Here is a 15,579-nt window from a genome sequence, read left to right on the forward strand (position 1 = left end):
CGAATTGGATAAAAATATTTTGTATGAATAGAATGCAACTGCTACTACTAAAGACGATCACGACCACCCAACTGAAAATGTGAGGTACCTAATTTCTGATGATAATGTGCCAAATACAATACACACGGAATGTGACCCTCAAGATTCACCACATGTTCCAATTTCCTCTGTTAGTTTATCTCAGGACTGCTGAAGTGGCTTTGTTCCTTATTTCTGTGCAGTTAAAATGTTGTACAAGACTGATTAAACTCCCTTTGAGACATGGATTTTCTTTCTGGAACTGAATAAAAACTTAAAAATCTTCATCTTTCAACTCTTCATTCATTTTAAATTTTCAGATTAATCCCAATTTTCAGCAGTGGCTTAATACACTAAAGAGCCAAAGAAACTGGCACACTTGCCGAAGTGCCGCAACATGACGTGGCATGGACTTGACTAATGTCTGAAATAGTGCTGGAGGGAACTGCCACCATGAATCCTGCAGAGCTGTTCATAAATCTGTAAGACTATGAGAGTGTGCAGTCTCTTCTGCACAGCATGTTGCAACGGATCCCAGATATTGTCAATAATGTCATGTCTGGGGAGTTTGGTGGCCAGTGGAAGAGTTTAAACTCAGAAGAGTGTTCCTGGAGCCACTCTGTGGCAAATCTGAATGTATGGGGTGCCTCATTGTTCTGCTGGAACTGCCCAAGTCCATCGGTATGCACACTGGACATGAATGGATGCAGGTGACCAGACAGGATGCTTACGTACATGTCACTGTCAAGAGTCATATCTAGACGTATCAGGGGTCCCATATTACTGCAACTGCACACACACCACACCATCACACAGCCTCCATGAGCTTGAACAGTCCCCTGCTGACATGCAGGGTCCATGGTTTCATGAGATTGTTTCCATACCCATAGACATCCATCCGCTCGGTACAATTTGAAACGAGACTCGTCTGACCAGGCAACATGTTTCCAATCATCAACAGTCCAATGTTGGTGTTAACAGGCCCAGGTGAGCTGTAAAGCTTTGTGTTGTGCAGTCATCAAGGGTACACGAGTTTGCCTTCAGCTCCGAAAGCCCATATCGATGATGTTTCGTTGAATGGTTCGCACGCTGACACTTTTTGATGGCCCTGAAATATGCAGCAATTTATGGAAGAGTTGGAGTTCTGTCATCATTGGTCCCATTCTTCCATTCTTGCAGGATCTTTTTCTGGCCGCAGCGATGTCAGAGATTTGGTACTTCTGATAATGACGTCCTCCTGAGTAGTTCCAGCCCAGAGATCCGAATGAGGGACTATTTTACCTCTGGAATATTTTACCCAAGAACACAGCATCATCATTTAACCATACAGTAACGCTGCATGCCCTTGGGAAAGATTACAGCTGGAGTTTCCCCTTGCTTTCAACCGTTCATAGTACCAGCACAGCAAGGCCGTTTTGGTTAATGTTACAAGGCCAGATCAGTCAATCATCCAGACTGTTGCCCCTGCAACTACTGAAAAGGCCGCTGCCCCTCTTCAGGAACCACATGTTTGTCTGGCATCTCAACAGATACCTGTCTGTTGGGATTGCACCTACAGTACTGTTATCGGTATTGCTGAGGTACGCAACTAAGATATCATATTGTTATGCAGGCTGGAAAAATACCCGGAAATGTGTCTAACAGAAACAGACTATGCAAATGATGGAAGAGATATTTTTTTGAAGAGTCTAACTCTTAAGGTGACCAAGCGATTCATATGTTCCTGCTGAAAACATTCAGTAGTATTTGTCACATCATAGCAGAGATCATCATGAGTACATTATTACAACATGGTCTCTGAAACAGTATTGCAGTTGACAACCAGTATAGCGAATAAGTAATATAAGATTTGTAATACACATCATGTAAAGAGGTGTGGTCAGAATTGCAGTGAACTCCTGTTTCCTATTCACTGCAATGCTGGCGGTAAATTATGGCCATTCTGCCTTAAATTTTGGATGCTTTCAGACCCTGAGTGTGGGAAAGGCAGACCAAGAATCCCATGGTAAAATATTGTATCAACATTGGGAATCGTCCACCAATTAGTCAGCACTTGCAGCTGGCCATACATGAGCAGATATCCACGATGGGCCACAATCGCTAGCTAGTTCCGCAGACACCTCTGACTTATCTGGCCCACTGATCTGATAATACTCACAATGTCTTCAACTGGATGTGGTAACTTCTGTGAACTTTGTCACTTCCGCATTTTGCTGTTGCTAAAGTCTTGTTGTAATACATCTCCTGAAACATTAAACACCAATAACTCATTATCTGACATTTAATATCAATAAATTGTACCTTTTTGAGAGATCCTCAATTTGCTAGCATTTATTTATATGATGTAAGTTATAATGTGACTATAATAGAAAATATACCAAATATGAGCTTGACGAAATTCAATATGACCTCACCTGGAAGCTTCAGCCAAAATATCTTTGAAAGGTGTGCAGTCACAGCAGCTCTTGTAGTGTATAGGCAAACAAACACATGTGTAATGTAATATCTGTGTAATGTTACTTTTATATCTTTGTAATGCAAGTGCAGTTGAATCTGTGGACTGGTGAATCTGCAAGTGTTTTTGAGTTATATTGTTATGAGCGTACTAATACTGACCCACGTTCAGCAAATCTTTTCTCGTCTCTCTGCAATAAATAATCTTAACAACATGATTCCTTTCTTTTATCCACTGACTTTGTGGCAGGGGGGAAAGCCTTTCTGCATTTGCATTGTAAGATGGAGTGGTAAGAAACTGAGCAGTTTTTATCACTTCTGAATAGTGGGAATAACATCTAAATTTATCGAAAAAACATGGCCCACTTTTTGTGAATGAATCCATAGCTATGATCATGTTCTTCATTCACAAACTTCTTCAGGATGCAACAACCAGAGATACACCGCTATCCTAAATGCATTTAGAGTTTGATTCCATGTCCTTCCACTCAGACAATTCTTGAAGAGACATCCATCTAACACACATGAACTCCTGCAGGGGGGCCAACCATTTCTGAAGATATTCTGTACATAAGTAGAATCCAGGTACTGCTGCAGTGAATTTGTCACATTCAGCATGTATTCCATTGGTACTTTTCTTTTCCAATATAGTTTTTTTTGCACATAAATTTATTGGCTTCTCAATAGTTGGTATGTTATTAATGGACAGTATTACTCCAAGGACTTCAACAAGGGAATTAGTTTCTTTTTCAAGCACTGCTGTGTGTGAATTAAATATGCCAACTAGTGTATGTAGATGGTATGGCACAAATAATTCTTGCTATATTCATTTTCAGAGAACATCTTAATGATTGTAGGCAGGTTACACTCTGAGAATAGGTATTGTTTCTGAGCAAGGAACACTTGGATACGTTTGCTTATCCATGGAAGTCATGATAACCACCTTTTCTTGTTGTGGGATAATAATTCTTTGTATTAAATATCAGCAAATTCTAAAAACTCTTAAAGTTTAATAGTCTGAACTGTATAGTTCTGGAAGTAATGAATTAACTTGAAAATTGTACTTTTGATATAAGTTTCCAATGTGTCCACAGCTTGATGGATACAGATATTTAGGATATGAGCTGGACATTCGATGTCAGTCAAAAGTTCTCACCCTAACATCCTTTTTTAAGCTTTGAAAAAAATGTATTTCCCTTCTAAATCCTGCGCAATTCTCCAAGCATTGTGTTATTGTGTTACAATTATCTCCCACAAATGTTATATATTTATCAAGAAGCCACCTTTTCTGAAGATCACTCTGAACACAAATGGACAGTATCTGCCATCCAATTAGGTTATTTACCTAATTTAGTTTATTTGGATTGCAAACCCCCAACTTTGCATTCAAAATACTGAATAATGATTTGGACTATTTTCATGGACACATGGTCACTGCTATCAGTGGAAATACCACAGTAAGCTACATAATTATCTTCACAAATCTTCATAATACTTTCAACAGAATGAGGACAAAACACTGAGTTTATTATTACTTCTGCTTTCGTTCTTGCATTTGAAAACTTTTTTGCACTACTGGAATCTGGAAATAAGGATTTTGTCAGACTACTTGTGCAGTCCGTCACTTTACAGCTGTTATGGTGCTTCACAATATGAAACGCAGAAATATTTTTAGTGGCACACACACACACACACACACACACACACACACACACACACACACATTGTCTTCTTCTTTCACAAAAAACTAAGTTAATTTTGAAATGATGCTTCCCCTCTGATAGTTCTTTTGTGCTTTTCAGACTCCAAATGAGTTTGTAAATTTTGCCCTCATTTATTTCCCACAGACATGTATGTGCCAGATTTACAAACCCATGAACCATGGACCTTGCTGTTGGTGGGGTGGCTTGTGTGGGGTATCGTTTGATAGACCTGAGAAACATGTCATTTCTGAAGAAGTGAGCAGCCTTTTCAGCAGTTGCATGAACAACATTCTGGATGACTGACTTCTCTGGCCTTTAACATAAAACCAAAATGGCCTTGCTGTGCTGGTACTGTGAACAGCTGAAAGTAAGGGGAAATTGTAGCTGTTTTTTCCTAGGGCATGCAACTCTGCTGTATGGTTAAAATAATGATCTTGGTATCCCTTTGGGTAAAATATTCTGGAGGTAAAATTGCTCCCATTTGGATCTCCAAGAGGGACTACTTAGCAGGAAGTTGTCAGCAGAAAAGGCAAAACTGGCATTATACAGCTATCAGAGTACTGAATGTTAGATATATGTTGAAATTAGATATAATAGCAATTCGTGAAATTCAGTGACAAGAGGAACAGGACTTCTGATCAAGAAATACAGGTTTATAAATACAAAATCAAAAAAGATAATGCAGGAGTAGGTCTAATAATGAATAAAAAAACAGTAATGTGAGTAAGCTACTATGAACGGCATAGTGCAGCCATTATCATAACCAAGATAAACAAGAAGCCAACACCCACCACAATAGTACAAGTTTATATGAAACTAGTTTCACAGATGAGGAAGAGATTTTTAAAAAATCTGCGATGAGATAAAAGAAATTATTCAGATAGTTAAGGGAGACGAAAATTTAATTGTGATGGGGCTCATTATATAAAAGCTTTCAGACTGATTATATAATGGTAAGACAGAGCTTTCAGAAACATATTTTAAACTCTAAGGCATTTCCAGTGACAGATATGGACTCTGATCACACTTTATTGATTATGAACTGTTCTTAAAACTGTAAAAAAAAAAAAAAAAAAAAAAAAAAAAAAAAAAAAAAAAAAAAAAAAAAAAAATGGGAAATGAAGGAGGTGACACCTGGATAAGTTGAAACAACCAGAGGTTGAAAGTTTCAAAGGAAGCATTAGGCAACAATTGATTGCAACAGGGGAAAGGAATACAGTACAAGATATACCAGAAAAAGAGCTTTGAGAGATGAAACAGTGAAGGCAGCAGAGGATCAAATAGGTAAATAGACAAGGCCTAGAAAAAATCTATGGATATAACAGGATAATTGAATTTAACTGATGGAAGGAGAAATTATATAAATGTAGCAACTGATGCAGGCGAAAGGGGATACAAACATCTAAAAATGAGACTGTCAGGGGGGAGTGCAAAATGGCAAAGCATGAATAGCTAGAGGACAAGTATAAGGATGTAGAATCACATATGATTAGGGGAAAGATGGATTACATAGATAAAAAAAATTGAAAGGGCCTTTGCAGGAAAGAGAAGTGGCTGTATGAATATCAAGAGCTCAGATGGAAAACCAGTAGTAAGTAATGAAGGGAAATCTGTTAGGTGAAAAGAGTATATAGAAGGGCTATACAAGAGAAATGAACTTGGTCACAATATTATAGAAAGGGAACAGGATGTTGATGAAGATGGGATGGGAGATATGATACTGCAAGAAGAATTTGGCAGAGATCTGAAACACCTAAGTCAAAACAAGATCCCTTGAGTAGACGACATTCCATCAGAACTACTGATATCCTTGGGAGAGACAGCCTTGACAAAACTATTCCACCTGGTGTGAAAGATACATGAGAGAGGTAAAATGCCCTCAAACGTCGAGAAGAATATAATAATTCCAATTTCAAACAAAGCAGATGATGAGAGTTGTGAATATTACTTAACCGTCAGTTTGATAAGTCACAGTTGCAAAATACTGTAATGAATTCTTTACAGAAAAATGGACAAAATGGTAAAAGCCTACCTTAGGGAAGACCAGTTTGGATTCATGAGAAATGTAGGAACATGTGAGTCAACACTGATTCTCCAACTAACTGTATCTTAGAAGCTAGCTTAAGGAAAGGCAAATCTACCTTTGTAACATTAGTAGACTTAGAGAAAGCTTCTGACAATGTTGACTGGAATACACTCTGTGAAATTCTGAAGGTAGCAGGGGTAAAATACGAGGAGTGATGGGCTAGTTAAAACTTGTGCACAAACTATATGAGTTGTGGAGCGTGAAAGGGGTAGCAGTGGTTGAGGAGGGAGTAAGGCAAGGTAGTATTCTACCCCCAATGTTATTCAATCTGTACTTTGAGCAAGAAGGGAAGGAAACTGAAGAAAAATTTGGAGAAGGAATTAAAGTTCAGAGAGAAAAAATAAAAACTTTAAGGTTTGCTGATGACATTGCAAAACTGTCAGAGAGCAAAGGTCTTGGAAGAGCAGTTGAATGGAGTGGACAGTGTCTTGCAAGGAGGATATAAGATGAACACCAACAAAAGAAACAGAAGGGTGAGGGAACACAGTCAAATTAAATCAGCTGATGTTGAGGAAATTAGGTCAGGTAAACAGGAAATGAGACACTAAAACTAGTAGGCGAGTGTTGCTGCTTGGGCAGTACAATAACTGATGATGGCTGAAGCAGAGTGGATATAAAATGTAGAATGGAAACACAAGAAAAACAATTCCAAAGGAGAGAAATTCGTTAACATCAAACATAGATTTGAGTGTCAGGAAGTATTTTGTGAATGTTTTTTTCTGGTGTGTAACAATGTATGGAATTGAGGCATGGACGATAAACAATTTAGACAAGAACAGAACAGAAGCTTTTAAAACGTGGTGCTACAGAAGAATATTGAAGACTAGATGGGTAGATTGCATAACTAATGAGGAGGTGCAGATTAGAATTTGGGAGAAAAGTAACTTGTGGCGCAACTTGACTAAAAGGAGGGATCAGTTGATATGAGACATTCCGAGATGTAAAGGGATTGTGAATTTAGTAATGTAGGGAAATGCGGGAGCTAAAAGTCATAGAGGGAGATGAGATAGTGAATATAGTAGACAGATTCAGAATAAAGTAGGTTGCAGTAGTCATTCAGAAAAGAAGAGATTTGCACAGGATAGAGCTACATTGGAACAGTCTTCAGACTGAAGACCATCACCACCACAACCACCACCACAACAACAACAAAAAAAACACCACCTACATTTGAATTCATTCCTGCCCCATCTAAAGCAATGATACCTTCTTACAGTTGTATAGTAAAGTTGCATGCACTTTTACTCATAATTTTCATTAATTTAATACTATATTAAAGACCAACTTACTCATAGAACCATTACCAAACAATGATTGGGTACATCTGTGTGCAATGCCTCTGGGGGTGCAGGGAGAGCAGGAAAAACTGCACGTGGATTGTTGCTGGGAGAGGAATGGTGTGGGGGAAGGAATTTCCACCATCTTGATCAGCACTGACAATACAGGCCTGGTTCTGACTTCTTAATGATCACCTACTGTGGCACAAATTACACACAATAGTAACAAGGTTTTGAGAAATTCTAGTGTAGAAACTTTTATGTTGAAATGTGATATTTATTTGTGGTTCCAGCTATAGCACAAAGTTTGCAAACCCATACCCACCATATCAATGTAGGCAGGGCAAATAACGTTGCACAGAAGACTTTAACAGTCGCTTATACATCGTTTGGTTTTGAAAAGTCAGGTGCTGCACTGAAAATTTGTTGCATATTTTATCTCTAAACTAAGACAAATCATAATCCTGGATATTTTAACAAGTTTTAAAATTCCTTCTGCATGCAAATTTCAGGATCTGAGAAGAGGACATGTCTGGGAACATTCAGATGTATGATAGTCCTAATGTTGGCTTGCTGATCCTGTATTCAGATTTAGATGGCACAGTAGTGTAGAACAGTTGTAAGAAAACAGCCATGTTATTTTGTAGATTAGCTCTTCTATACTTAATTTCAAACACATGAAATGAAAAATGAAAATTCCATGACTTTTTCTTCACTAACAGAGAGGGGAAGAACAATGTATTTTTTTAAGGTGGAAAAAATGTGCTGTCTGGGATTTGGACGCTCTCAAAGTCTATAGATATAAATCAGTACACCACAGAGTCACAAATATGTAGATTCTGTATTCCATTTGGCATGCTGCATAATCCATACATATTACAAAACAGTGTGAAGAGTGTGTGTGTGTGTGTGTGTGTGTGTGTGTGTGTGTGTGTGTGTGTGTGTGTGGCGCGCGCGCGCATGCGTGCACACAAATTTGTTTGCATCCTAAACCACTCGAGTGATTTCAACCAAACTTGGCACACATACCCTTACTATCAGGCAACAGTCACTGTGGAGATAACAACAACCTACCTATGATAGTTGAGGAGATATGCCATCACAAACAATGAGATGTGTGAAAAACTGCCACATAATGTCTGACATCTAAATTTATTACTTCTGCGGTACTAACCCCATTTGCAATACATTTCACAGACAGTATCCACATGAGCCAGTAAATGCACCCACAAAATTATATAATGGTACCACACATAGTTCAGGACATATGACATCATAAAGACTGAGGTGCATGAAAAAATGCTACATTATGCATGAAGTTTCTATACATTTATTCTTTACTACAGTGGATTTTCTGTCAACACTGACAAGTCTCCAGATAGAAATAACCAATATTTAAAATCAAACACTCTTTATTTGCATGCAGTCACATGAAAATAACACAAGCAAAAACAACCCAAGACTAAATGTTTCCAGAGCTCACTGGATCCAAAGCTAGAGCACTCCTCATTCCTGTCTCATAGGCAAGCAATGGTCATCCCTACTCTGGAATATGGAGCACTGGGGAGAGGAAATGGGCATTGCCAAATACAGGGGTGTTGTAGGTCACTCGACGTGTGTTGGTTGATTATGCAAGATAGCATGACAACCCACGATCCAGTAAGGACGGTGGCAGTGTCAGAGGAACTGTGAAGAGAAGACTGATCCATATTGGAGCTGTAAGGAAAGCTCGTCACATGGGCACCCAGAAGTGTTAGTAGGAAAGTAGTCTTGCCAATGGAAGTTATAGGGGCCACTGTGGGAAATGGGGGGAGAATCGTCACATGCAGTCACTGATAGACTGATGGGCATAGGCTCAACACACACAAGATCTGGTTGATGCACAGGAGAGGTTTGGTATGTGCAGGTTCAAGGCCAGTGCACGATGATGGAGAACTTCACTTGAGATGTTGTGGTGGGATATGTTCCTTGATCATCCAAGCTGGTTTAACACTATGACGTGAAGCTGTCTGATGCTGGTCATCGATGAGGATGTCAATAGTATTAGCCGGGCATGCCAATACTCTATGCAGCAGTAGTGCTGGATTGCTGTATCATCCTGTTACATGATAGACTTGCATGAGTCCAGGGCTAAATGCAAGAAAACAAGGGAGCAGGTATGCAGTTATGGAGAAGGCATATGGATAGCAGCTATGTATGACTAAACATGCCCAATGAAAGTGTGGAGGTCAGATAGATTGACAGTTGCAGCATCTGTTGTGACAGTGCCACGACATTCAAAAGTGCCGCTACGTTAGTACGCGAACACGGCGATAGAGGCGCTCCGCTGCTCGGCCGAGCGCGGGAGCGCCACCTGGCTATGAACGGCGCCGGCCGGATGTCACGGCACGGCAGTCGAATGACAGATACGAAGTTAGTAACATGTAACCCGCTAGTGTTTCTACTTTTGTATATCCACGCAATTTATTGGTGATTAAAGGTTATAACACTTTTTGGCGACGAGGTCGGATATTTTTTTTTTCCTGCGTTGTGGAATTGTGAGTTCGTGTCGGGGCAGACATGGAACAGCTTATGCAAGCGCTTATTGAACAACAAACACAGCTGACGGCTGCTATTCAGGCGTTGTCGACGTCGCTTACTCCTCTTCTCCGCCTCCGTTCCCTCCTTATGACGAGGCCGCTGAAGACTGGAAGGATTATGAGAAGCGTTTGCGGCAACACTTCTTGGCTTTCGGCGTTGTCGACGCTCCTATGTGTAAGTCGTTATTTCTATCTTGGATTTCCCCACGGATCTATCAGCTGCTATCTCAGTTAGCCCCTCTGCGGGAACCTGCCTCTCTGTCCTTCCAAGAAATGTGTGACTTATTGTCTAACTATTACCGGAAAAACACCCATGTCGTTGCCGCCCGCGTGGCGTTCTACCGGTGTCGTAAACAGCCCCATCAATCTTACCGGGCTTGGGCGGCGGAACTACACGGTCTGAGTCGGAAATGTCAGTTTGTCACGGACACTCATCATGAGTCTTACGCTGATTCAATGGTTAGGGACGCTATTTTACGGCTTGCTCCTGATAAAGAAGTTCGGCAACGTGCCTTACAATTGCCAAACCCGTCGTTGTCGGAAGTTCTCAGCATCGCTCAATCGTTTGAAGTGTCTCACGCTGCTGGTGCGCAAATAGACGCGTGGTGTGATGTAGGCGCTGTACAAACCACTTTCGACGCGGTCAATTTGCCTGTTTCACAGGGAAACGACGATGTGGCGGCGGTGCACTCGCGTCAACAACGTCGCGTTGGGCCGCCACGCTCGCAGCGAAAACAGCAACCACAGAAGCAGGTTCGTTCCGCCCTTCCTTCTTGTCCACGTTGTTCCGTACAGCATGACAGGGCCGCGTGTCCAAAACGTTGGGCCACGTGTAATTCATGTAGGAAAAAAGGCCACATTGCTTCTGTGTGTCAGTCCCCTCAAGTTCCTGTCGACGAGGACGAGGCATCGGACATGGATGTTAACTGTGTGCTTTCTCAAACGAATAAGTTGTTTGTTACTGTTCATGTTCTGGATAAAGACATTCGCATGCAAGTGGACACTGGCTCTGCAGTAACTCTCATTAATTCTCGCACGTATTTGGAGTTAGGCTCCCCTACATTGTCTCCAGTTACGCGAAATCTACGAACTTAAAATAAGCAGAAAATTCCTATCGTTGGCCAGTTTGATGCTTCCACTGCCTACAAGTCGGTTGTTAGGCCCCTCACGTTTTATGTGGTGGATCATGCGGGCACTGAAAACCTGTTCGGTTATGATGCTTTCCAGTTGTTTGGGTTCTCCATTGATGATGATGTGCACCTCATATCTGAGGACATTCCGTATCAACAGCTGGATGGCTTGTGTTCTGAATTCTCGTCCGTGTTCTCTGCTGGTCTGGGTCGTGCCAAGGATTTTGAAGCCCACATTACTCTTAAACCTACGGCTCGCCCTAAGTTTTTCCGGGCACGCTCTATTCCGATGGCGTTGCGTGCACCTGTCAGAGCTGAGATAGACAGGTTAACAGCTTCGGGGATTCTCCTTCCGGTTACCTCCAGCGAATGGGCATCGCCCATCGTGGTGGTTTCTAAACCAAACGGGAGTCTGCGATTGTGTGGTGATTTTAAAGCCACTGTCAACGCTCAAAGCCTCATTGACACTTATCCTCTTCCCCGTCCTGAGGAGTTATTTACCAAGCTCGCTGGGGGCCAGTTCTTTTCCGAACTTGACTTATTGGAGGCGTACCATCAGTTGCCGTTGGATGCATCTTCCAAGGAATTTCTCGTCATCAACACTCCTTGTGGGTTGTATCAGTACCAGCGGTTACCATTTGGCATCGCTAGCGCGCCAGCCATTTTTCAGCGGTTTTTGGAACAGCTCACGGCTTCCGTTCCCGGCTGCATCAACTACCTGGATGACATTGTTGTCACGGGGGCCTCCACTGAGGAGCACCTTCGCAATTTGCGTTCACTGTTTCGGGTTCTGCATTCAGCAGGGTTGAAGTGCAATCTGGACAAGTCACAGTTCTTCCAACCCTCCATTGTGTATCTTGGTTTTCACTTGTCCCGTGAGGGTATACGTCCTCTACGACAGCACGTTGCAGCCATTACCGCTCAACCCCGGCCGTCTACGGTCAAAGAACTTCAGGCGTTTCTAGGCAAGGTTGCTTATTATCACAAATTCATTCCCTCCACGGCGGCGGTGGCTCATCCTCTGCATCAGCTGTTACGCAAAAACGTTCCTTTCTGTTGGTCCGCCGAGTGTGAGCAGGCTTTTGTCCGCCTGAAGGCTCATTTGCAGTCGGCGCCTTGTCTTGCCACATTCCGTCCGGGTCAGCACTTGGTTCTGGCGACTGACGCGTCACAGTATGGCCTAGGGGCTGTTCTCGCCCATCGGTATGAGGAGGAGTCGGAACGACCCATCGCCTACGCTTCCAAGACCCTCAACGATGCACAACGGCGTTACTCTCAAATAGAAAAGGAGGCGCTCGCTATCATTTATGCGCTAAAAAAGTTCAGCGTTTTTTTGTATGGTTCTAAGTTTCACCTCATCACCGACCACAAGCCGCTGGTCTCTCTGTTCAGCCCCTCGGCGTCGCTTCCGGATAAGGCAGCTCACCGCCTGCAACGTTGGGCCTTATACTTGTCTCGTTTTCACTATGAGATTCACTATCGCCCCACGGCCCAGCACGCCAACGCTGACGCGTTGTCACGTTTGCCGATGGGACCCGACCCAGTTTTCGATCGAGATGAACTACTCAGTTGCCACATTGATGAGGAAGAACGTCGTGCGGTCGAGGGTTTTCCACTCACAGGTTCGCAGGTCGCGTCGGCTACTGCGCGGGACCCGGTCCTGCGTCAGGTGATCGGTTTTGTTCAGCGGGGTTGGCCGGACAGGACCAAGGGCCGGGCATCGGATCCCCTTCACAACTACCATGCCTTGCGCCTTCGTCTGTCTGTTCGTGAGGGTGTTGTTCTTCTGGCCACGGATGGCGCATCTCCACGGGTTGTGGTGCCCGCCTCTCTTCGCAAAGATGTTCTCAAACTATTGCATGAGGGCCATTGGGGGATTTCTCGGACTAAGTCCCTGGCCCGCAGGCACGTTTATTGGCCCGGCATTGATTCGGACATCTCCCACATGGTCGCTGCGTGTGATCAGTGTGTTCAACAACTGGCTGCGCCTCGTACTCTGCCCTCTCCGTGGCCTTATCCGGCGCAGCCGTGGGAACGGGTGCACGCTGACTTTGCCGGCCCCTTCCTCGGCACTTATTGGCTACTGTTGATTGACGCCTTCTCGAAGTTTCCGTTTGTTGTTCGATGTCCGTCGCCCACCACTGCGGCGACGACGCTGGCTTTGTCCAAAATCTTTGCGCTAGAAGGTCTTCCATCCACAATTGTCACGGACAATGGCCCTCAGTTCTCTTCGCAGGCATTCCGTGATTTTTGTACTGGACAAGGGATTCATCATGTTACAGCACCGCCCTTCCATCCGCAATCGAATGGGGAGGTCGAGCGCCTTGTCCGCACTTTCAAAAGCCAAATGAAAAAATTCCTTAGTGATTTTTCCACAGATGACGCTCTGTTCCGATTTCTGAGTTCTTATCACTTCACGCCTCTGGGTGATCGCAGCCCTGCTGAACTCTACTGCACCTGCTTCACCCTGTCAGGCCTTGTACTGTGTCCCCTAGTGTGGGAAAATACCCGGTGGGCGCCGTCGTATGGGCACGGGGGTATGGATCTCGCCCTAAATGGATTCCAGGGGTGGTCCAGGCTCTTCGCGGCCGCCGGCTTTGTGAAATACGTACGGACGACGGCATGGTTGTTCGCCATTACGACCAGATCTGCCCACGAGTGGTGGCCACGCCGGTACCACCGCCCCTTCTTTCGTCTCCACCGGCCCGAGAAGCCAGTCCTGTCGCTGTTGCCGATCTTCCGGGCGTGTTGCTGCCGCCGCCGTCGCCACCGCCACCGCTTCCGAGTACGCCGGAACCGGCCCCAGTCGCGACGCCGCCTTCTCCGGGACCCATCTCACTGGAGCACACCCCCCCAGGTCCACGACACCTATGGATGCTGCTCCGGAGTTTTCACCCATCATCTCGTCCAGGAGGCACGTTCCACGCGGAAGCTTCCGTCCTGGACATTTTCGACCATACTCTCGTGTTTCTCCGCGGGATCTTCTCGGGGCCTCCCAAGAGGCCATGGATGTCTCCGCGCTGTCCGTGTCTCCAAGGAAGTGAGTGTTTTTTTTTTTTTTTTTTCAAGGGGGGAAAAGTGTTGTGACAGTGCCACGACATTCAAAAGTGCTGCTACGTTAGTACGCGAACATGGCGATAGAGGCGCTCCGCTGCTCGGCCGAGCGCGGGAGCGCCACCTGGCTATGAACGGCGCCGGCCGCATGTCACGGCACGGCAGTCGAATGACAGATACGAAGTTAGTAACATGTAACCCGCTAGTGTTTCTACTTTTGTATATCCACGCAATTTATTGGTGATTAAAGGTTATAACAGCATCATTGACAAAATCAACTTCAAAGACTTATGTCTCACCATATAGGATCTCAGCAAATGATGCTTGGAGGTCTGCCTTATAAGCTGTGTGCAATCCTACATAACCCAGGGAAGGGCATCAAACAACTAACCATCATTACACATGAGGGCCGCTTTCAGAGACCTGTGCCAATGTTCGAGTCCATTGCTCTGAGAGTGGTTTGTTGTAGTGCGAAATTTATCAACACTGCAGAGCATGCAGAGTTTGCCAAATAACAGGTGATTCAAACTGCCTTCCCTGATTAGTGTTGATGGATGTTGGCCACCCAAATCTAGCTATCCAGGAAGATACAAATGTTGATGCTACAAAATCACCAACGCCCACCATGTAACAGGTTAATGATGGACAAGATCTATCTGAAATCATCAGACATGGGTAATGACCGGGTGAGATCTAGTTGCATGTGTCAGAAACTGCCTCTTGGTATGTCAAATTTTCCTAAGGGGGTTGCATCTGTCTGCCGATTTTGCTGCACTGACATGGCACACAGGTGGGAGCCAGCACACAGCAGTCCCTTTTCACACCTAGCCACACAAACTGTTCTTTGATGAGCCGCAAAGTAGCCTTAGTGCCAGGATGTAAAAGATTATGCAAAGTGGCAAAAACTTTGGGTTGTAAAGCAGCCAGGACAATAGGCTGAGTGACACCTATGGATTTATCGCACCATAACGGACTGACCAAGGCAGTAGTTTGCAAGAAGCCCCTTAGAGAAGTGGAAGAAACCTGATGTAGCACCTGATGTTTGAAATCACTGTCCTGTAAGCAAGCCAGTTCATCAAAATTAATAGGAGAAAATGGCATTGACACGTGACTGACAATCAGCTGCCACATTTTCTGAACCATGGATATACTGGACATCCTTCATGTACTGACAGATGAGTTCCATCTGCTGAAGCCTGCATGGGGAAAAGTCAATAGTATAACTGTGAAGAGCATCTGTGAGGGGTCAATGATCCATGAAAATTGCTATGTTCCTTC

The 15,579-nt window shown here is 43.8% G+C and overlaps 1 protein-coding gene across 3 annotated transcripts in view; it reads left to right on the top strand.

Annotated features, from left to right (window-relative positions):
* LOC124595264 (clavesin-2-like) overlaps positions 1 to 15,579 on the top strand; it is a 126,153-nt gene that overhangs the window by 34,879 nt on the left and 75,695 nt on the right. For 2 of the 3 annotated variants that reach the window (XM_047133935.1, XM_047133933.1), the window contains one exon: positions 1,987 to 2,196. In XM_047133935.1, coding sequence (XP_046989891.1) covers positions 2,178 to 2,196 — 19 coding nt within the window. In that variant the 5' untranslated portion in view covers positions 1,987 to 2,177. Of the gene's footprint in view, positions 1 to 1,462; positions 2,197 to 15,579 lie in introns of those variants that run through there. The other variant, XM_047133934.1, reaches the window with a different exon arrangement.

This window comes from Schistocerca americana, chromosome 2 (assembly GCF_021461395.2).
Source record: "Schistocerca americana isolate TAMUIC-IGC-003095 chromosome 2, iqSchAmer2.1, whole genome shotgun sequence".
Classification (NCBI taxonomy): Eukaryota; Metazoa; Arthropoda; class Insecta; order Orthoptera; family Acrididae; genus Schistocerca; species Schistocerca americana.